Source organism: Microplitis mediator, chromosome 2, assembly GCF_029852145.1.
Source record: "Microplitis mediator isolate UGA2020A chromosome 2, iyMicMedi2.1, whole genome shotgun sequence".
NCBI classification, from domain to species: Eukaryota; Metazoa; Arthropoda; class Insecta; order Hymenoptera; family Braconidae; genus Microplitis; species Microplitis mediator.
The window spans coordinates 6,375,686-6,397,486 of NC_079970.1; the positions used below are offsets into that span (position 1 = coordinate 6,375,686).

A 21,801-nucleotide genomic window follows, 5' to 3' on the forward strand; every position below is an offset into this window, starting at 1 on the left:
TGGATTAGTGTATTATATTTTTTTCAATTTGACGATAAAAATATGAAAGAATCATTTTTTAAAAATTTTCGGCTGGTCCATTTTGCCCTAGGTGTTATGGGTAAGGCTAAAAATGCGGAATTATATCAAATTTTTTTTAATTTAACGATAAAAATTTGAAAGAATCATTTTTTCAGGATTTTCGGCTGGTCCATTTTGCCCCAGGTGTCATGCGTAGGGCTAAAAGTGCGCAAATATATCGGATTTATACTAATTAGACGAAAAAAAAAAATTTTTTTTTTTCATAAAATTTCGAGGGTACCCCGTTTTGCCCACCCTACCCCGTTTTGCCCCCCCTTCCCGTATATTAAATTAAAATAAATTATTCTTGAATAATAGTATTATATCATAATCATTATTTTTCCTTTTAATTATTTTTTTAATACAAACAAAATAAATTAAATAGACCAAGTTATAGTGACACTTTTATCCAACAATATTCAGGATACAGTGGGACACAACGTAAAGCCTAAACGAGTAATTAACTCTGATGAGGTTTTGAGCACTGAATACAATTCGTTTATAACAATTAGAAACACATCTCTCATTATTCACAACTCTTTTGATGATAAAAAATTCCGGGGTGCAACAGAATGCTCTAAATAAGTTGTTTTTAAAAAATTGTAAATTTTATTACTTATTTTCGTTATTTTTTGAATTGTTAGTGCTCTTTTCTCACTTATAATGTTATAATACACTCATATCTGTTTAACTATGAAGTTATTTCATATAAAATTTTTCTCTGCTCAGAAATCCATTTTCGGAGCTGAATAGTTTTTTACACAAATGTTTTTTTTTCACCCAATTTTAAAAACCTTTCGTTGTGTCCCGCTCTCTATTTAATTTCCATATTTTAAAATAAAGTATGGAAACGTAAAAATTATGATCATTTAGGTTCGATTGAATTGAAAAAAAAAAGATGAACTACGTACAATATTTAATACAATGTCAAAATGCTGCTGAAGGCTCAGTATGTTTTCCAATGTTGCTTATCGGGTGGTTTAAGTTCTACTGACTATATTCATCAACCCCTTGGTTGACAGCGATGTCCCCTATAAATTTTACTCATGCTCCGTTTCTCATCCGCAATTATAAATAATAAGATAATGTGGTAATGTTGGTTTGAATAATTTAAATTCTTGAAAACATTATGTAAGACGGGAAAGATACAACCCTTTGTCAGTAGATAATAGCGTAATTATTTTGATAAACTAAAGTTATACCAAGTAGACAGATAGACGACTCGGTAATATCATTATTTATTCACCATCTACGACAGTGGATAAAGCGATCCATAGAGTCCAGTCTAAATTCGAACCCCGCTCGGGAACATATATTTCATTGTCATCAGAAATATATATTCTATAATATCATAATGTTCCTGCCATACAGTTTTGGAATTCTACGGTATTTGGGATTATGGCATACAGAAACCATTTATAGATGGATATTATATTTACAAATGATATACTCATATTTCATGATTTCTCTTATTTCCTCGGAAGTATTATTCGAGTCAATTGCACTTGTCAGTAATTATAACAATTTCCAACAATTTGTTGACAGTTCAATAATTCTTGTAACAATGTTAGGAATATGTGGAAAAATGTTTAATGTGATTATAAAATCTAAAGAAATTATACAATTGATAAATATCCTGAATTCCTATCCATGCTGCTCTCAAGATAGTGAGGAAAAAAAAATTCAGGATGAGTTTGATAAAATGATCAAGTGAGTATTATGTTTAAATTTTTTTATGATACCAGTCGGAAGAAGATAATTTCAGGCTGATGCGGCAGATCAACTGTCGGTGAATTCGTAATTCTAAAATACCTTCATACAGCGGGCAGAAACGTGCGTGTTTTTTCTCTTGGGAAGAAACACAATTGTTTCTGCCCGGTGTCAGTTATATTTAATGTTCGTTTGCAGCTTTATTACTCTCATTTGTTTACTTGTCACTTCAGCTTACTCATTTCGTTTTTTAAGTGACAGTTTTAATTAACCAAATAGAATTACTAAAAAATGAGTGGAAAGAATATTTTTGTCTTATTTATTATTTAATAAGTGACTGTAAATCACATATTTCTCATTCTCTAACAGTTCTCCGCATCATCGGCTTGAAATTAACTCGTTTCTTACTGGCTGCTGACACTGAATCTTAGAGTTCCGATGCAAGTAATCATGAAAAATATAGTGTATGACTCAGGATAATTACGATTTCAGACTGCGGGTGATGTCAGCCCTCGCCTGCGGCTCGGGTACCCAACTTCACCGTAGTCTGAAATCGTCTTGTTTCATCCCTTGTCACACAATGTACTATTCCATCATATCTGCATTCCAAGTTTAAATTTCTGCCCTGTTCAAAGAAAAGAAAGTCGATCTTTACTATTGTGAGAATACAAACAATAAAAATTAGTACATACGCCATTTTTCCTACAAACAGAGGCAAAAATTTAAACTTTTAGATACAGGTCTGGTGAAATATAGTTTGCACACCATGGAGGAAAGTGGGACGTTCTAAACCGTGTGTACACAGAAGAACAGGATTTCTTAGCGCAAGAAATTCTTACTCGCCCCAAGAAAATTTTTACTTGAGCCAAGAAATTTTTTGTACCATAAATTAAAAACAGATTTTCTTCGGGCAAAAAAACAATTCTAGAGCCAAGAAATTTTTTCGTCTTCAATTCATATGCGAAATACTTCTTACGCCAAGAAATTTATTTATTTTATATACAATTGCCTGACCAAGCCAGAGGCTTTCCGTCCTTGGTGTGTAGTATTATTTATTTTTGAATATATTTTAGTGATTAGATTTGTGTAATTTTACTAAATAATTATCAATTTTTTATATCTTCTAGTTTTAGAACATTAGCTTTTTTAGTTGTAACAGAATCAGCTGTGATATTAACAACAAGCGTATCTATAATTTGTGATACGCCAAATCGAATAATGTTTTTTAATACATGGCTTCCATTTGATACGTCAACGATTATTGGATACTGGATTGCTTATATTCATCAAGTTTTAGCTCATTTTTTTGGTGCGCTGGCAGATGTGGCTTACGATACTTTAATACCTGGTTTAATGCTTAAAATTTGTGCTCAACTAAGTATTCTTGAGTATCGACTAAAACTGTTGGCCAAACACAGTTATTATTCAGATTCATCGGTTGATAATAAACAACGAGAAATGAATGCAGCTACGGAATGTGTAAAACATCATCTAAAAATATTTCAGTTAGGTCTATACTTATATTCCAAGAAGTTAATACATAAGCAAGATTAGATTGGGATAACTGCGGATGCTCTAAAATTTCTATAAAAAATAATGTGCAGGATTTTTTTAACTTGATGAATATTTTTTATTTAGATTGGCTGAAAGAACAAACCGAGTTTTTAGTACCCTTATGTTTGTGCAGTTTTCCATTAGTACCTATGGCATATGTGTAACAATTTATAGATTATCTCAAGTGGAAATAAGTGATCCAGAATTCGCTTCAATGGCAGGTTATTTTATGGTTCTGCTTTCACAAATTTTTGGTCCTTGTCTCGCCAGTACTGAATGCAGTATAAAGGTATACATAATTTAATTATTAACTCAAACAGAAAATTTATCATAACAATAATTACACCGTAAAAAGTTTGTGACGTGAATGCGGAGTGAATGATTTTTGATTTATTTACTCCCGTGAAATTCACTTCGAAGCGAAGTTTTGAAAAATATTAATTCCAGAAAAAATTCCGCAGAATGGAATCGCAGTGAAATTCGCGTATCAAATTCTTAATATATAATAGTGCGGTTCGGTCTTTTTTATTTTAACATTTATATTGAAATAATTATAAGCTCCCTTTACACAAATTCACGCGAAATAATTTTTGAATTTAATTATTAATATCTGAATTAATTATATTTTAAAATAATTATGTTTAACGTAAAAAAGTGATCTCTATTAAATACAAATTTATTTAAGTGTTAAAACTGCGCACCTGAGTGAATGCGGTTTAAACTAAATCTGCGTCGCTGCGGAATTATTCCGTAAGAAAAAAATTTCTATTGGTTTTTTTTTTATTCCGGAGCTCCAAATGATCGAGTGAATTCGGATTGAAATAAAATCCGTATCTACTTCGGATTCACTCCCGATTTTTTACAGTGTATGTAGGGGAGGGTGGGGCAGAGCGGCCCCCTAAGCCAATTATTACTTTTTGTGGCTTTCAACCATAAGATCACTTTACTTTTGTCCTATTTCGAACAAATTTATGGACATTTTGACAACATTCTGAAAAAAAAAAAAAATTTTTTGTGGGGCAGAGCGGCCCCTCTCCAAAAAATGATAAAAAAAATTTTTTTTTTCGTTTTTTTTTTTTTTTTTTATTGTTTTCATCATTAAGAATGTATTGCATGCCTTAAGCGCGAGCGTAGGTATGCTCTACTCTCGCCTAAAAATTAAAAACTGGGTTCCGTCAGAGTTTTTTTTAAATAAATAATAATATAGTGGTTAAAGTAGGTCAGCCTTCATACCACAATTAAAGAAAACATCAATGGTCATTTTTCTAAACAATAAACAGCTGGTCCAACCCACAATTTAGATAAAAAATGAATTTTTTAGAAAAAAATCCTGTAAAATACATGTAACACTCTTCTTGTAATCACCATAACTTTCGAAAAACAAAACGAATTTTTTCAAATTTTATTTCAATATATCCGTAAATTCATTGTGACAAACTGATTAAAAATCCACAACTCTATCATTATTCGTTTAATTATAAAATAATAAAATGTGCACTGTCGAAGCTTAAAAATTTACATATCAGGCTGCCATATATAAAAAAAATATATAAACAGAGTTAGTGAAGACCTGCTTCTTCTATCGGAGCGTGCTAGATGGCGTTAGCAAAGATTTCCATTCTATCCGCGAGAATTTTTTAATATTTTCTATAATAATTTTCTATTATAATAAAGTAGTTTAATAGTTCCTAAAATGTAAGCAAAAAAAAAAAAAGAAAAAAATAGGAGTCTTTATGAAAAAATTAACAAATCGTAACGTAAACATTTAATCTAAATAATTCGTGTATGACACGACCGCTTAAGGCATGCTCATTTGGATTTTCCAAACTTTTTCTTTCTCTTGACAACTATTTTTGGTTTTATATTACTCGAAAAAAATTTTTTAAGGTGTAATAAATCGTTCACTCTCGATTACCTTAATTACTAATTGTTATTTAATAAAAAAAAAAAACAAATCTATAGTTTTACTTTATTTCAAAAATTTATCAACTAAAAAAAAAATTTTATTTTTATATATTTTTAGTGACCAAATTTGCCTCTTACATAGAGAAACGGCCGAAAAATATGAAAAAATAATTTTTTCAGAAGTTTCGGCTGGTCCATTTTGCCCCAGGTGTTATGCGTAGGGCTAGAAATGTGGAATTATAATAAATTTTTTTTTAAGTTGACGATAAAAATATGAAAAAATCACTTTTTCAAAATTTTGAGCTTGTCCATTTGGCCCCAAATGTCATGCGTAGGGCTAAAAATGCGCAAACATATCGGATTTATAGAAATTAGGCGAAAAAAAAAAAATTTTTTTTGATCAAAATTTCAGGGGGGCCGTTCTCCCTCACCCTCCCCTATATTATTAATGATGGATATTATATTTAATTAAAATCTATTAGAGCTGTGATATAGTTACGGCAGTTTATCAAACCGATTGGTATAATTTGAGTATTGCTTCTCAAAAAAGTTTGTTATTGATAATGACGCGAAGTTATCGACCATTACGATTCAATGCTGGGTACTTTATTGAGATATCCCTTAACTCATTCAATCAAGTACTTTGTACTCTTATTATCTTATATTTTATCCAAATATATACATTATATTTTTAATAACCTTCTGTTTTTATTCTAGCTGATCAAACTTTCCTACTCAGCTTACAACGTTCTTCAATAATATATTTTATGCATATTTATGATAATAGACATACTACAATAATCTGAAAAAAATTTTAGTATATTTATCGTCCTCTTGTGACGTAGAGTATTTTTGAAATTTTGAACTCTGTCGATAAGCTGAAGACGCTAGATTTTGTTCTGTAATATTTTGAATAATAACTGAAAAGAAAAAAGAAGTATATTAAATTAAAATAAATTATTCTTGAATCATAGTATTATATCATAATTATTATTATTATTTTTTTATATCAATAAAATAAATTAAATAGACAAAGTTATAGTTGCACTTTCATTTAACGATACTCAGGATACAGTGGAATACAACGTCAAGCTAAATTATAATGCGTTCATAACGATTTAAAACATATGTGTCATTATTCAAAACTGTTTTGATTTAAAAAAATTTCCGGGGTGCAACGATATGCCCTGAAAAGATTATTTTTAAAAAATTGTAAATTTTTTATTATTATTTTCGTTGGTTTTAAATACTGTTAGTACTCCTATGTCACTGATAAAAAAATTATCTCTATCTATTTATCTGATATTTGTCTTCTACTCAACAATTTATGATAGTCACAAAACAGCTGAATAATTATTGACGTAAATGTTTTTGATTTCACAAAATTTTTAAAACATATCGTTGTGTTCCGCTCTTCGTTAAAAAAATTTCCATATTTTAAAACAGTGTATGGAAACGTAAAAATTATGATCATTTAGGTTTAATTGAATTAAAAAAAAAAGATGAACTACGTACAATATTTAATATAATGTCAAAATGCTGCTGAAGGCTCAGTATGTTTTCCAATGTTGCTTATCCGGTGGTTTAAGTTCTACTGACTATATTTATTAACCCCTTGGTTGACAGCAATGTCCCCTATAAATTTTACTCATGCTCGGTTTCTCATCCGCAATTATAAATAATAAGATAATGTGGTAATGTTGGTTTAAATAATTTAAATTCTTGAAAACATTATGTAAGACGGGAAAGATACAACCCTTTGTCAGTAGATAATAGCGTAATTATTTTGATAAACTAAAGTTATACCAAGTAGACAGATAGACGACTCGGTAATATCATTATTTATTCACCATCTACGACAGTGGATAAAGCGATCCATAGAGTCCAGTCTAAATTTGAACCCCGATCGGGAACATATATTTCATTGTCATCAGAAATATATATTCTATATTATCATAATGCTCCTGCCATACAGTTTTGGAATTCTACGGTATTTGGGTTTATGGCATACAGAAACCATTCATAGATGGCGATTATGTTCACAAATGACATACTCATATTTTATGATTATTTTTATCTACTCAGATGCATTATTCGAATCAATTGCACTTGTCCGTAATTATAACGATTTTCAACAATTTGTTGACAATTCGATAATTCTTGTAACAATGTTAGGAATATGTGGAAAAATGTTTAATGTAATTATAAAATCTAAAGAAATTATACAATTGATAAATATCCTGAATTCCTATCCATGCTGCTCTCAAGATAGTGAGGAAAAAAAAATTCAGGATGAGTTTGATAAAATGATCAAGTGAGTGTTATATGTTTAAATTTTTTCATGATCCCAGTCGGATGAAGATAATTTCAGGCTGATGCTGCAGATCAACTGCCGGTGAATTCGTAATTCTAAAATATTTTCATACAGCGGGCAGAAACGTGCGTGTTTCTTCTCTTGGGAAGAAACACAATTGTTTCTGCCCGGTGTCAGTTATATTTAATGTTCGTTTGCAGCTTTATTACTTTCATTTGTTTACTTGTCACTTCAGTTTACTCATTTCGTTTTTTACGTGACAGTTTCAATTAACCAAATAGAATTACTAAAAAATGAGTGGAAAGAATATTTTTGTCTTATTTATTATTTAATAAGTGACTGTAAATCACATATTTCTCATTCTCTAACAGTTCTCCGCATCAACGGCTTGAAATTAACTCGTTTCTTACTGGCTGCTGACACTGAATCTTAGAGTTCCGATGCAAGTAATCATGAAAAATATAGTGTACGACTCAGGATAATTACGATTTCAGACTGCGGGTGATGTCAGCTCTCGCCTGCGGCTCGGGTAGCTAACCTTCCCCTAGTCCGTAATCGTCTTGTTTCATCCCTCGTCACACAATATACTATTCCATCATACCTGCATTCCAAGTTTAAATTTCTGCCCTGTTCAGAGAAAAGAAAGTCGTTCTTTACTATTGTAAGAAAACAAACGATAAAAATTGGTGCATGCGCCATTCTTTCTACAAACAGAGGCAAAAATTTAAACTTTTAGATACAGGTCTGGTGAAATATAGTTTGCACACCACGGAGGAAAGTGGGACACTCTAACCCGTGTGTACACAGAAAAAAAGGATTTCTTAGCGCAAGAAATTCTTACTCGCCCCAAGAAAATTTTTACTTGAGCCAAGAAATTTTTTGTACTATAAATTAAAAACAGATTTTCTTCGGGCAAAAAAACAATTCTAGAGCCAAGAAATTTTTTCGTCTTCAATTCATATGCGAAATACTTCTTACGCCAAGAAATTTATTTATTTTATATACAATTGCCTGACCGAGCCAGAGGCTTTCCGCCCTTGGTGTGTAATATTCTTTATTTTTAAAAATATTTTAGTGATTAGATATGTGTAATTTTACTAAATAATTATCAATTTTTTATATCTTCTAGTTTTAGAACATTAGCTTTTTTAGTTGTAACAGAATCAGCTGTGATATTAACAACAAGCGTATCTATAATTTGTGATACGCCAAATCGAATAATGTTTTTTAATACATGGCTTCCATTTGATACGTCAACGATTATTGGATACTGGATTGCTTATATTCATCAAGTTCTAGCTCATTTTTTTAGTGCACTGGCAAATGTGGCTTACGATACTTTAATACCTGGTTTAATGCTTAAAATTTGTGCTCAACTAAGTATTCTTGAGTACCGACTAAAACTGTTGGCCAAAAACAGTTATTATTCAGATTCATCGGTTGATAATAAACAGCGAGAAATAAATGCAGCTATGGAATGTGTAAAACATCATCTAAAAATATTTCAGTTAGGTCTATACTTATATTCCAAGACGTTATACATAAGCAAGATTAGATTGGGATAACTGCGGATGATCTAAAATTGCTATAAAAACTAATGTGTTGAATTTTTTTCATTTGTTGAATATTTTTTATTTAGATTAGCTGAAAGAACAAACGAAGTTTTTAGTACCATTATGTTTGTGCAGTTTTCCATAAGTACCTATGTCATATGTGTAACAATTTATAGATTATCTCAGGTGGAAATAAGTGATCCAGAATTCGCTTCAATGGCAGGTTATTTTATGTGCCTGCTTTCACAAATTTTTGGTACTTGTCTCGCCAGTACTGAATGCAGTATAAAGGTATTCCTAATTTAATTATTAATTCAAACAAAATATTTATAACAACAATAATTACACTGTAAAAAATATGTGGAGTGAATGCGGAGCGGATAATTTTTAATTTATTTACTCCCGTGAAATTAACTTCGAAGCGAAGTTTTGAAAAATATTAATTCCAAAAAAATTTCGCAGAATGGAATCGCAGTGAAAACTCGCGGATCAAATTCTTAATACATAATAGTGCGGTTCAGTCATTTATATTTTAACATTTATCTTGAGTATGGAAATAATTACAAGCTCTCTTTACACAAATTTTTGAGTTTAATTATTAAAATCTGAATTAATTATATATTGAAATAATTATGTTTCACGTAACACAGTGATCTCTATGAAATATAAATTTATTTAAATGTAAAAACTGCACCTGAATGAATGCGGATTGAAATAAAATTCGTATCTACTTCGGATTCACTCCCGATTTTTGAAAGTGTATGTATATTATTAATTATGAATATTATATTTGATTAAAATCTATTAGAGCTGTGATATAGCTACGGCAGTTTATCAAACCGATTGGTACAACTTGAGTACTGCTACTCAAAAAAGTTTGTTATTGATAATGACGCGAAGTTATCGACCATTACGATTCAATGCTGGATACTTTATTGATATATCTCTTAACTCATTCAATCAAGTACTTTGTACTTTTATTATTTTATATTTTATCCAAATAAATATATACAATATATTTTTAATAACCTTCTGTTTTTATTCTAGCTGATCAAACTTTCCTACTCAGCCTACAACGTCCTTCAATAATATCTTTATGCATATTTATAAAAATAGACATACTACAATCATCTGAAAAAAACATTAGTAAATTTATCGTCCTCTTGTGACGGCGAATACTTTTCGAAATTTTGAAGTCTGCCGATTAACTGAAGACGTTAGATATTGTTCTGTAATATTTTGAATGATAACTGAAAAGAGAAAAGAAATACATTAAGTTAAAATCAATTATTCTTCATTAATAGTATTATATCATAATTATTACTATTATTTTTTTAATTATTTTTTTATATCAATAAAATAAATTAAATAGACAAAGTTATAGTTGCACGTTTATCTAACAATATTCCGGATACAATGGGGCACAACGTAAAACCTAAGCGAATAATTAACTCTGATGAAGTTTTGAGCACTGAATACAATTCGTTCATAACAATTTGAAACAAATCTCTCATTATTCACAACTATTTTGATTATAAAAATTTCCGGAGTGCAACGCAATGCCCTAAAAAGATTATTTTTAAAAAATTGTAAATTTCTTTTTTTATTATTTTCGTTAGTTTTGAATACTGTTAGTACTCCTATGTCATTTACAAGAAAAGTATCTCTATCTATTTATCTGATTTTTTTTCTTCTACTCAAAAATTTATGATAGTCACAAAACAGCTGAATAATTATTGACGTAAATATTTTCAATTTCACAAAATTTTTAAAACATTTCGTTGTGTTCCGGTCTTCTTTAAAAAAATTTCCATATTTTAAAATAGTGTATGGAAACGTAAAAATTATATCGACGTTCTAATTAGCAAATTGTCTAACTTAATATTTTTCAGTAGGTGATTCTGTACAATTTTCAGATAGTAATAGTCAGGAAAAACATTATTTGAGTAACCTAATAGACAAAAATATTATGCATATACTAGATATAGAATTGATTTTTAGATGAAAAAAAATTTTTAAATTACCTTTTTTTTTGCATAAATGAAAGATTTTCTGAAATGGAGTTAGACAATTTGCTAATTAGAACGTCGATATTCACTTAGGTTTAAATTAACTTAAAAAAAAAAAGGTGAACTACGTACGATATCTAACATAATGTATGAATGCTGCTGAAGGCTCAGTATGTTTTCCAATGTTGCTTATCCGATGGTTTAAGTTCTACTGACTATTTTTATCAACCCTTTGGTTGACAACAATGTCCCCTATAAATTTTACTCATGCTCCGTTTCTCATCCGCAATTATAAATAATAAGATAATGTGGTAATGTTGGTTTGAATAATTTAAATTCTTGAAAACATTATGTAAGACGGGAAAGATACAACCCTTTGTCAGTAGATAATAGCGTAATTATTTTGATAAACTAAAGTCATACCAAGTAGACGGATAGGCGACTCGGTATTATCATTATTTATTCACCATCTACGACAGTGGATAAAGAGATCCATAGAGTCCAGTGTAAATTCATACCCCGCTCGGGAACTTTTATTTCATTGTCATCAGAAATATATATTCTATAATATCATAATGCTCCTGCCCTACAGCTTTGGTATCTTACAGTGTTTAGGTTTATGGCAGACCTCTGAATGCATTTCTGGATGGAAAATATATCTGTACATTATTCACAAAAATTTAATGATCATATTCATTTACTCGTGCGTATTATTTGAGTTAATTGCACTCATTGCATCTTTCGATGATCTCGACGAATTTATAAACAATTTAATCGTCTTACTGACTATGGTTGGAGTTTGTGGAAAAATTGCCAATGTAATTTTAAAACGCAAAGAAATTTTGCGACTAATAAATATCCTCGAAACTTATCCATGTTTGTGTAAAAATCCTGAGGAAAAATATATTCAAGATGAATTTGATAAAACCATAAAGTGAGTCATAAAAATTATGTTATTTTAACAAATGTATGATTACACTGTAAAAAAACGGATGCAAATTCGGATTTTATTTGAATCCAAACTCACTACGAATTCCACAGTTTAAAAAAAAATCGCTTTCTATACGAAGTAAATACGGAGTTTGTTCCCATACAAAAAAAATATATATCCGGGTAAATATGCATGTATCCAACATATATATAAATATATGTCTCATGTATGCAGATTCGCCCGGACATATCCGGATATATATTTTTTTCGTATGGGTTTTTTTAGCGGAGTGATTTCCGAGTGATCCGAATTTTATTTCAATCCGATTCGGAATTGTAATATTTAAATAAACTCACCGTCGGAGTGAATGTCACTCCGGATTTAATCCGCGTTCATTCCGCAAATTTTTTACAGTGCACTTGTACTAATATCAATAACGCGATTTTTTGTTTTTGTATTCAGATTAAGAACGATTGCATATTTTGGTTTAACAGAATCGGCCGTGGGCATGGTAGTCAGCGTGTCAATACTCTGTGATACTCCAAATCGTTCATTGCCATTTAAAACATGGCTACCATATGATTCAAAGACATTTTTTGGATACTGGACTGCCTATAATCATCAAATTCTCGCTCATGTTTTCGGAGCACTAGTAAATGTCGCATATGATACTCTAATTCCAGGTTTAATGCTTAAAATTTGTGCTCAATTGAGTATTCTTGAGCACCGATTAAAGTTAATACCGAAAAAAATCTATTCATCTGATTTATTTATCGATGTCAAGCGACGAGAAATAAACGAAATTTCAAAATGCGTTAAGCATCATCTCAAAATATTTCAGTTGAGTATATAAATAAATATATATTTATATATATTTCGTGGTAATTTTTTAATGTAGATTTGCTGAAATAACAAACAAAGTCTTCAGTTCTGTGATTTTTTTACAATTTTCTATAAGCGCTATCGTCATATGCGTGACAGTTTACAGATTATCCCAAACTGAAATAAATAATCCAGAATTCGCGCCAATGGCATTTTATTTTACTTGTATGCTTTCTCAGGTTTTTGTTATTTGTTTCGCCAGTAGCGAATGTAATCTTAAGGTACATATTTTTATTATCATTGTTCTTATTCATATATAACAAACAGTAGCAATAAATATCGGTATTAAATATATATTACATCAATTTAAATTTATCAGAGTTATGACATAGCTACGGCTGTTTATCAGACTGATTGGTATGTTTTGAGTGTCAGTACCCAAAAAAGTTTATTATTCATAATGATGCGCAGTCTTCGGCCATTGAAATTCACCGCTGGATATTTTATTGATGTATCTCTTAGTTCTTACAATCAGGTAAAAGAGCTTGGGTCACTGTGCGGTACCCGGGGTACAACGGGCCAACTAGAAAATTTTGAAAAAAAAAAAAAACATGTTTATTTTGAGTTCATTCTAAATTTTTGAATAAATTAGGTATCCGTGGTAAGATAAAGTTCACTGTAAAAATTTGGAGTGAATTTGGAGTGATTGCGAATTTTATTTAGAACCAAATTCATTCTGTCACTCGGAGTTCCCAAGTTTAAAAAATACCACTGCGTATACGGGGTAAATAAGGATTTTTTTTTCAGCGGAGTGATTTTGGAGTGAATTTGATTCTATATGGAGAAAAATGTTGGCTCGAACCTATCAATTTTTATTATGCTGTCGACCAAACTTGAAACAGGAAGGGAAGCATCCAAAAAATTATTGTGCTCATACGAAAAATTATGATGCTGTATTACAACACTTACTACGCGCAAGAAACTCATCGATAAGCTATAATAACAATTATTTTCATACATTATAATAATTGTGATAAGGCATAATAATTTTTTATAAGAGCATAATAAATTTTTGGATGCTTCACTTCCTGTTTCAAGTTGGGTCGACAGCATAATAAAAAAATTGGTAGGTTTTGAGCCAACATTTTTCTCCGTGTATTTATATCTGCATTCACTCCGATTCGCACCGAAAAAAATTTACTGTTGTTGCAACAGGAGGCAGCCATGTTGCAGCAACAGGAAAAAATCCTGTTACAGCAACAGGATTAATACTGTTGCTGCAACATGGCTGTCTCTTGTTGCAGCTACAGGAAAATCCTGTTTCTACACGGAAAAAAGAGCAGTTGAAAAATTACATTTTTGTATAGTCCCGAGAAAAAAATGATTTTGCCTAATTATATATAATTATATATTGTTGGGAATTTAGGTATGGTAATCGTGAATGAAACAAATCAATTTATTAAACAAATGAATATTATATCTTTTATTAAAAATACGCGCTCTAGGGTATGTCTTCACTCGTAAGAGATTTAGCTTAGACTAACTTATTCTTTTAATATTATTTAACACTGAGGTCCACCAACCTCTCCTCTTTTTGTATAACAAAGATCTCTAAGTTCAAAATATATATATATGAGTGCAAATGAAGAAAAACATATTGCCTTGCATTTACTTGGAATCTCTCGTCGACCCATGTACCTAAGGTCATAAAATTTGATCCATGCTAGCTTTCTTTTTCTTTAAGTAAACATATACATATTTTGAACTCAACTTAAATATATATACTACAACTTAAATGCAACACTGTTCGAAATATTATTTCGAACAGAATATTTAGTAAAAAGAAATAATTAAATAAAGTATATATAAGAATAAAGATTGATTTTTGTACAGAGAATCCAACACGCCCCCTCAAAAATTAATCTTTAAATAAAATAAAATTAAGATTAAATTAGCTTACACAATCATAATACTAATTATTAATGATACCTTTACAATAAACTTATTATATCAATTAACTTCTAAAATTAAATTGTAAAGACATATCCTTTCACGCAATCTGGGGGTGCGAACATTATGGCCCAACTAATTTGCAAAGGGATTAGGAAAACCCAGAAAAACCTAATCCGACCATTTATCTTAAATATTTCAATTATACAGTCTATAATATATATATATATATATACATACAATATATACAACATAAATATATTCTTTAAAATTATTTCAAATCCATTTGTGTTCTGAATTCCACAAATTTTGGTTCAGCCAAATAATTGGTCAGTGCATCAGCAATCTGTTGATCTGTAGACATATAAATTAGTTTTAATAAACCGTGCTCTACTTTGTTACGAAAGCAATGATATTTTATATCGATATTTTTCGATCTTTTATGACTTGATGGATTGTTCGCGATACCAATACAACCATTTTTATCTTCATAAATTACTATTGACCCTAATATAACTATCTTTATATTTTCCGCTAATGATCGTAACCACAGTGCCTCTTGTGCAGCTTCATACAGAGCCATATATTCAGCTTCTGATGATGAACCTGCTACAGATGCCTGTCGTTTAGATGCCCAGCAAATAGTACAATGATCGAATAACTTAAATAAATAATCGGTTGTATTCTTTGTCTATCGTTGTTATAACTTGCCTAATCTGCGTCTACATAACCGCTGATTATTTCTTTATAATTATTACGGGTATATGTTAATCTAATATTACTAGAACTTTTTAAATATCTTAATACTCTTTTCAGATACTGCCACAGTGTTTTTATTGTTTTTATTCATATATCTACTTACGATATTTTCTGATATGCTTAATTCTGGTCGTGAACAAACCATTATGTACTTTATACAACCAATAACACTTTTACATGGCGCATCATAATTTTCATAATCATGCATATTAAATTTATTTAAGACTGAGTTGATGTATGCATTTTGATCTAATGTTATTACATTATCTTTTCTTGTAACTTTTATGCCTAAAAATGATCTAATTTCTTTTAAATTGACCATCTGAAATTTATTCATCAAATACTCTTTAAAAATATTCATAGTATTCATATCTGCAGTTGCTACAAAAAGATCATCAACATATAACACTAGATAAATGTTCTTTAAGACATCTCTTAAATCTAAAATATAAATACAACGATCTACAGAAGAATTTTGAAAATTTAATTCTTTTAATGTAGACTCAAATGCTTCAAACCAGCAGCGTGCAGCCTGCTTTAAACCATACAGAGCTTTGTTCAATTTGCACACCTGATTTTTATCGCATTTGACTCCTTCTGGTATTTTCATATAAATTTCTTCTTTTAATTTGCCATTCAAAAAAACTTTCTTCACATCCATATGATGCAGTAACAGATTATTCTGATTGACAATTGCAACTATGAATCTAAAACTAGTCATTCTAGCAACTGGCGCAAAAGTTTCATCATAGTCTACCATTTATTTTTGACTAAAACCTCTAGTAACTAATCGAGCTTTACATTTATGTGGATTTCCAAATTCGTAATTTTTAATTGTAAGTATCCACTTACAGTCTACAATATTTTTATGTTTAGGTCTCGGTACCAATGTCCAAGTATTATTAATACGAAGTGAATCGAATTCACTTTTAACAGCTCGTTTCTACTCAACCCTATCATTCCTATTTTTAATTTCATAATACGAACTAGGAATTTTGTGTATTATTGATTGAGCGGATAGCATGCAATCGTCAGGTAAACTATTTTCACTATACGAAATCTGAGGACGGCCTCTGATCCTATTACTTCTCCTACAACTGGCTTCTGATTTATTCCTATTGTGTAACTTAGGAATTTTATTATCTTTATGACTATTTACTTTATCTATTAAATCTGATTTATCGTTATCAGATATACTTAAACTATCTGGTTTATCATAACCAGATTAACTTACACTATCTGATTTATTAATATCAGATTTATCTAAGCTATCTGATTTATTAAGATCAGATTTATCTAAGCTATCTGATTTATTAAGATCAGATTTATATAAGCTCTGATTTATTAATATCAGATTTATCTAAACTGTCTGATTTATTAATATCAGATTTATTTAAACTGTCTGATTTGTTAATATCAGATTTATCTAAATTATCTGATTTATTAATATCAGATTTAACAATATCAGATTTATCTAAACTGTCTGATTTATTAATATCAGATTTATCTAAATTATCTGATTTACCATTATCAGATTTATTCAAACTAACTGATTTACCAATATCAGATTTATTCCAACTATCTGATTATCAATATCCGATTTATTTAAACCATCTTATTTATTAACATCAGATTTATTTAAACTATCTGATTTGTTAATATCAGATTTATCTAAATTATCTGATTTATTAATATCAGATTTAACAATATCAGATTTATCTAAACTGTCTGATTTATTAATATCAGATTTATCTAAATTATCTGATTTACCATTATCAGATTTATTCAAACTAACTGATTTACCAATATCAGATTTATTCCAACTATCTGATTATCAATATCCGATTTATTTAAACTATCTTATTTATTAACATCAGATTTATTTAAACTATCTGATTTATCAATATCAGATTTATTGGAACTATCTGATTTATCAATATCAGATTTATTTAAACTATCTGATTTATTATTATCAGATTTATCCACACAATCTGGTTTATCATGACCAGATTTGACTCACCCATCTGATTTGCCCGTATCAGATTCATCCAGGCCAATGATTGACTGAGTTTAACAATTCGTTAGTGACCACAGTTTCATTACCTGAGTTTAACCTTTCGTCCGTGACTACTCGAATGATTGACTGAGTTTAACAATTAGTTAGTGACTACAGTTTCTATAGCTGAGTTTAACATTACGTTAGTGACTACTCGAATGATTGACTGAGTTTAACAATTAGTTAGTGACTACAGTTTCTTTAGCTGAGTTTAACATTACGTTAGTGACACCAGTTATTTTATCTGGGTTTAACATACTGTTAGGGACTACAGTTACTTTACCTGGGTTTAACATTTTGTTAGTGACACCAGTTTTATGACCTAACATTTCGTCAACATGACCAGATTTTATTTTCGGTCTAAAAAAAATTTTTCTTTTGTCTACAATAACGTCTCTCACTACCACATATTTTTCACTCTCAATTTCGAAAACTCTGTACCCGTTTGGTTCATAATCTACCAGAATTCCCTTTGATGATATTTTTTTTTTTTTTTTTTTTTTCATCAAATTTATTTCTGTTAGTTTTCTTGTGTATATACACAATGAACCAAACACTTTAAGATACTTGGTGGATAGTCTTTTTATTATACCACATTTCATATGGTATATGAGTTTCTTTCAAGGCCCTACTCGGAACATTATCAATTAAATATGTTGTAGTAAGTACTGCATTATCCAGAAATTTTATCTGAACTTCAAATAAATATTCTCTACCAATTTTAATGTACATCAATAAACTCGTTTGTAACTGAGTTAAATCTATATTTAATTAAATATACTATACACAGTAATGAGTTTAATGATTTAGAAATCGGACAAAATAATTTTTCTTATCTAGAGCCGTCGGAATGATTGGATTAGATATATCCTAATGTACAATAAATAGTAAACTCCTAATATGATCTCGATTTTTAGCCGTTCTGAATGATAATCGAGTTTGTTTTCTTTTAACGCACAATTCACATATTTAATTATTACAAATGATTTCTATTATCTGCCTTAAGTTTCAATCATAATATGATTCTTTGATTGTACAAATTTATGCTCACTTATATGACCTAGTCTTTCATGCTATGTACTATAATTCGTCTTATTATTTCTTGAGCGACAGAATGAGCTTTATGTATTTAAACTGTGGAGCCGATCTGAATAAAATTATTAGAGGGCTTACCTTCCATGATGGGTATACCACCTTTATTAATTTTTACCCCTTTCTTATCTGAAATGACCACCATGCCTGACTTCTACAGCTTTGACACCGCTGTACAGGACTGTATATGACCCCTTCTATCACTCCTAGAACGCTTACGGTTGTTGTCATCTGGATGAAACCTCTTTTGTTTCTAAAATAAATTCTCCGCCTTTTGCTCAGGACAATTTGATTCGTCTCTGGAGACTATCAAAACTTTGAGCAATAATCGCTCTGTTTGTAAGACAATCAGACGTGTAAAATTGAAGAATCTTCTTTTTTTTTTCTTCTTTCAATTTATTTGAGGCTCAGCAATAATCACTTTATATAATCACGGCACAAACTATTAAAGTAAACTAAACTCAAAATTTTATCACTATTCATTATGTAATTATTATTCAGCACATTATTATCAAGAATTATATTTAATTTTATTTTATTTGAAAATGATTATTTATAATTTATTTTTGTTTAATTATTTTAATCATTTAAAATCACATGCACTTCAATATTAAAATTAGAAAATTTGATAGAAGATTTGATGTAAGATGATTTTCAAATTTTTATACTATTCAATTTTTTTCTTTTGATAAATTAATCTTTCTTTCACGATTTTAATACACGGCGTATTCTGGGCCCATAACCTGTTGGGAATTTAGGTATGGTAATCGTGAATGAAACAAATCAATTTATTAAACAAATGAATATTATATCTTTTATTAAAAATACGCGCTCTAGGGTATGTCTTCACTCGTAAGAGATTTAGCTTAGACTAACTTATTCTTTTAATATTATTTAACACTGAGGTCCACCAACCTCTCCTCTTTTTGTATAACAAAGATCTCTAAGTTCAAAATATATATATATGAGTGCAAATGAAGAAAAACATATTGCCTTGCATTTACTTGGAATCTCTCGTCGACCCATGTACCTAAGGTCATAAAATTTGATCCATGCTAGCTTTCTTTTTCTTTAAGTAAACATATACATATTTTGAACTCAACTTAAATATATATACTACAACTTAAATGCAACACTGTTCGAAATATTATTTCGAACAGAATATTTAGTAAAAAGAAATAATTAAATAAAGTATATATAAGAATAAAGATTGATTTTTGTACAGAGAATCCAACATATATCATCACTTATATATGATCAGATCCAAAAATTGGCCAGGTGTGATCATACATAACTTGATCTGTTTATAGATGATCATATATGATTATATATAATCATGCATGAACGAATATAGTCATTTTTAGAATCTCATTTAGAATATCTGTAAACTATTAATTAAATACCGTCCAATTAATATCCCACGTCGATGCTGTTCAACTTTGGTTATCGATGGATTGTAGTCTGATCCTCTAGTCTGTTATACATTATTAGTAATAAAAGTTTATAGCATTACTGAACTCAAATAATCAAATTGATACATCTTACGTAAATAAGGCACCTAATGATGAATTTGGTTTTGTACAATTACAATAGAATTCATTACATACATTTAATCAAATCTATTTATCTATAAACTTATAAATATTCGTATATAAATCGATATCGATTTATACTTTTAAATTGCTGCCGAAACCTTTGAACATATTTTAAGTATTGGGGATTTAAGTTTGATTGATAGTTGACAAAATAAAAATTTAATAACTTTTATATTAAAAAATTGTTATATTATGTAATATATATTAATGTATATATTAGACCTATATACATAATTAAATATTTATAGGTTCAACATCAATTAAGTCTGATCAGATCTAATCATACATAGACATATATAACTACATGTAAGTTTATATCAGTCATGTCTGATCAGATCCAATCATATATAAACTTATGCACGACTATACATGAATTTATATTAGCCATGTCTGATCAGATCTAGTCATGTATTAACTCATATATAATTATATCTAAACCTATATATGATCATACATAGGCAGATATAATTCAGGTCTGGTCGGATCTAATTATATATAGACCTATATATAACTTTATACATAGTTCGAGACATAATGTATTGGTCAGACATGATCAGATCAAATTATATATAACGTCATGCATAATTATATATGGAGGTAGATATGATTATATATAATCATACATAAATTCATATATAATTATATATAATTTCATATATAATCATACATAATTATATATAATTAGGCAAAATCATTTTTTCCCGGGGTAGTAAAGCGCTCCAAGTCTGAAACTGTAAAAATTACATTTTTTATCAGTAAATTTTACAGAAATAACAAATATTACAGTTTCAAACTCGATATTGTCGATTTAAACTGTAAAATTTGCCGCTCAAAATTTTTTTAATTTTATTACTGTAACAAATTTCTAAAATTACAGTTTAAGCTTTAATGTTTAAAGATTTTTGCCCCGAAAACCTTTTTTATTGTAGAAACTGTAATTTTTCAACTGCTCTTTTTTCCGTGTACAACAGGATTTATTCCTGTTAATGCAACATGAATGCCTCCTGTTACAGCAACAGTAAATTTTTTTCCGTGCGGAGTTTTAATATTAAAATTAACTCTCTTTCGGAGTGAATTGCGTTGTTGGATCAACCCGTCGTGCCCCTGAAGATAAATATTTTTATATAAAATACATATTTATTTTTTTTCATTCTGTCATATACAAAAATATACTTTTATTTCAGTTGGTGAAGCTGTCCTACTCAGCTTACAATGTTCTACAATGATATATTTTATTACACTCATATAAATAAAAATTATTGATACTTATAATATCACATGTTATACAAATTATAAAAAAAGTAGTTAATGAACGCTGCAGGCCAGCATAAAAATTGTTTTTAATGGTATTTAATAACACGCTGACCTCTAAAGTAACTTGAAAAATTACTGGAAGTCAAAAAAAATATAATTAAGTACGTACATTAAATATATGAAATCAAGACTTCCTGACAAAAATAATTTTGTAATTAAATTTATATTTAAATCTAT

The 21,801-nt window shown here is 29.3% G+C and overlaps 3 protein-coding genes and 1 long non-coding RNA gene across 5 annotated transcripts; 3 read left to right on the plus strand and 1 right to left on the minus strand.

Moving 5' to 3' along the window:
• Window positions 1-1,289: 1,289 nt before the first annotated feature.
• Window positions 1,290-6,112, plus strand: LOC130663315 (odorant receptor 94b-like). Its single transcript, XM_057462461.1, has 5 exons — window positions 1,290-1,770; window positions 2,898-3,275; window positions 3,409-3,613; window positions 5,712-5,867; window positions 5,947-6,112. Exons 1-5 carry the CDS (start codon window positions 1,415-1,417, stop codon window positions 5,986-5,988), a joined length of 1,137 nt encoding a protein of 378 aa, XP_057318444.1. The 5' UTR covers window positions 1,290-1,414; the 3' UTR covers window positions 5,989-6,112.
• A 545-nt stretch (window positions 6,113-6,657) lies between these two features.
• LOC130663721 (odorant receptor 46a-like) lies at window positions 6,658-10,304 on the plus strand. Its single transcript, XM_057463137.1, has 5 exons — window positions 6,658-7,543; window positions 8,673-9,050; window positions 9,183-9,387; window positions 9,905-10,060; window positions 10,144-10,304. Exons 1-5 carry the CDS (start codon window positions 7,188-7,190, stop codon window positions 10,183-10,185), a joined length of 1,137 nt encoding a protein of 378 aa, XP_057319120.1. The 5' UTR covers window positions 6,658-7,187; the 3' UTR covers window positions 10,186-10,304.
• On the minus strand, window positions 8,999-11,364 carry LOC130663722 (uncharacterized). 2 transcript variants are annotated; one of them, XR_008989241.1, is made up of 5 exons: window positions 11,238-11,364; window positions 11,121-11,148; window positions 10,126-10,346; window positions 9,246-9,370; window positions 8,999-9,187 (listed from the first exon to the last, which is right to left on the minus strand). It is a non-coding gene; the product is annotated as an uncharacterized LOC130663722 (long non-coding RNA). The 2 variants fall into 2 exon arrangements; XR_008989242.1 differs by lacking the exon at window positions 11,121-11,148.
• A 119-nt stretch (window positions 11,365-11,483) lies between these two features.
• LOC130663720 (odorant receptor 46a-like) lies at window positions 11,484-21,801 on the plus strand. The gene is made up of 5 exons (XM_057463135.1): window positions 11,484-12,039; window positions 12,499-12,876; window positions 12,935-13,139; window positions 13,238-13,393; window positions 21,495-21,801. Exons 1-5 carry the CDS (start codon window positions 11,681-11,683, stop codon window positions 21,534-21,536), a joined length of 1,140 nt encoding a protein of 379 aa, XP_057319118.1. The 5' UTR covers window positions 11,484-11,680; the 3' UTR covers window positions 21,537-21,801.

Bases quoted from the DNA above. Each gene is read 5' to 3' on its own strand.
- LOC130663315 (XM_057462461.1), top strand. From the start codon at position 1,415: ATGTTCCTGCCATACAGTTTTGGAATTCTACGGTATTTGGGATTATGG. The intron at 3,614-5,711 runs GTATACATAATT...AAAATCTATTAG, and splicing joins GTACTGAATGCAGTATAAAG to AGCTGTGATATAGTTACGGC. The intron at 5,868-5,946 runs GTACTTTGTACT...TTTTTATTCTAG, and splicing joins CCCTTAACTCATTCAATCAA to CTGATCAAACTTTCCTACTC.
- LOC130663721 (XM_057463137.1), top strand. From the start codon at position 7,188: ATGCTCCTGCCATACAGTTTTGGAATTCTACGGTATTTGGGTTTATGG. The intron at 9,051-9,182 runs GTTAGGTCTATA...TTTTTTATTTAG, and splicing joins CATCATCTAAAAATATTTCA to ATTAGCTGAAAGAACAAACG. The intron at 9,388-9,904 runs GTATTCCTAATT...AAAATCTATTAG, and splicing joins GTACTGAATGCAGTATAAAG to AGCTGTGATATAGCTACGGC.
- LOC130663720 (XM_057463135.1), top strand. From the start codon at position 11,681: ATGCTCCTGCCCTACAGCTTTGGTATCTTACAGTGTTTAGGTTTATGG. The intron at 13,140-13,237 runs GTACATATTTTT...TAAATTTATCAG, and splicing joins GTAGCGAATGTAATCTTAAG to AGTTATGACATAGCTACGGC. The intron at 13,394-21,494 runs GTAAAAGAGCTT...CTTTTATTTCAG, and splicing joins CTCTTAGTTCTTACAATCAG to TTGGTGAAGCTGTCCTACTC.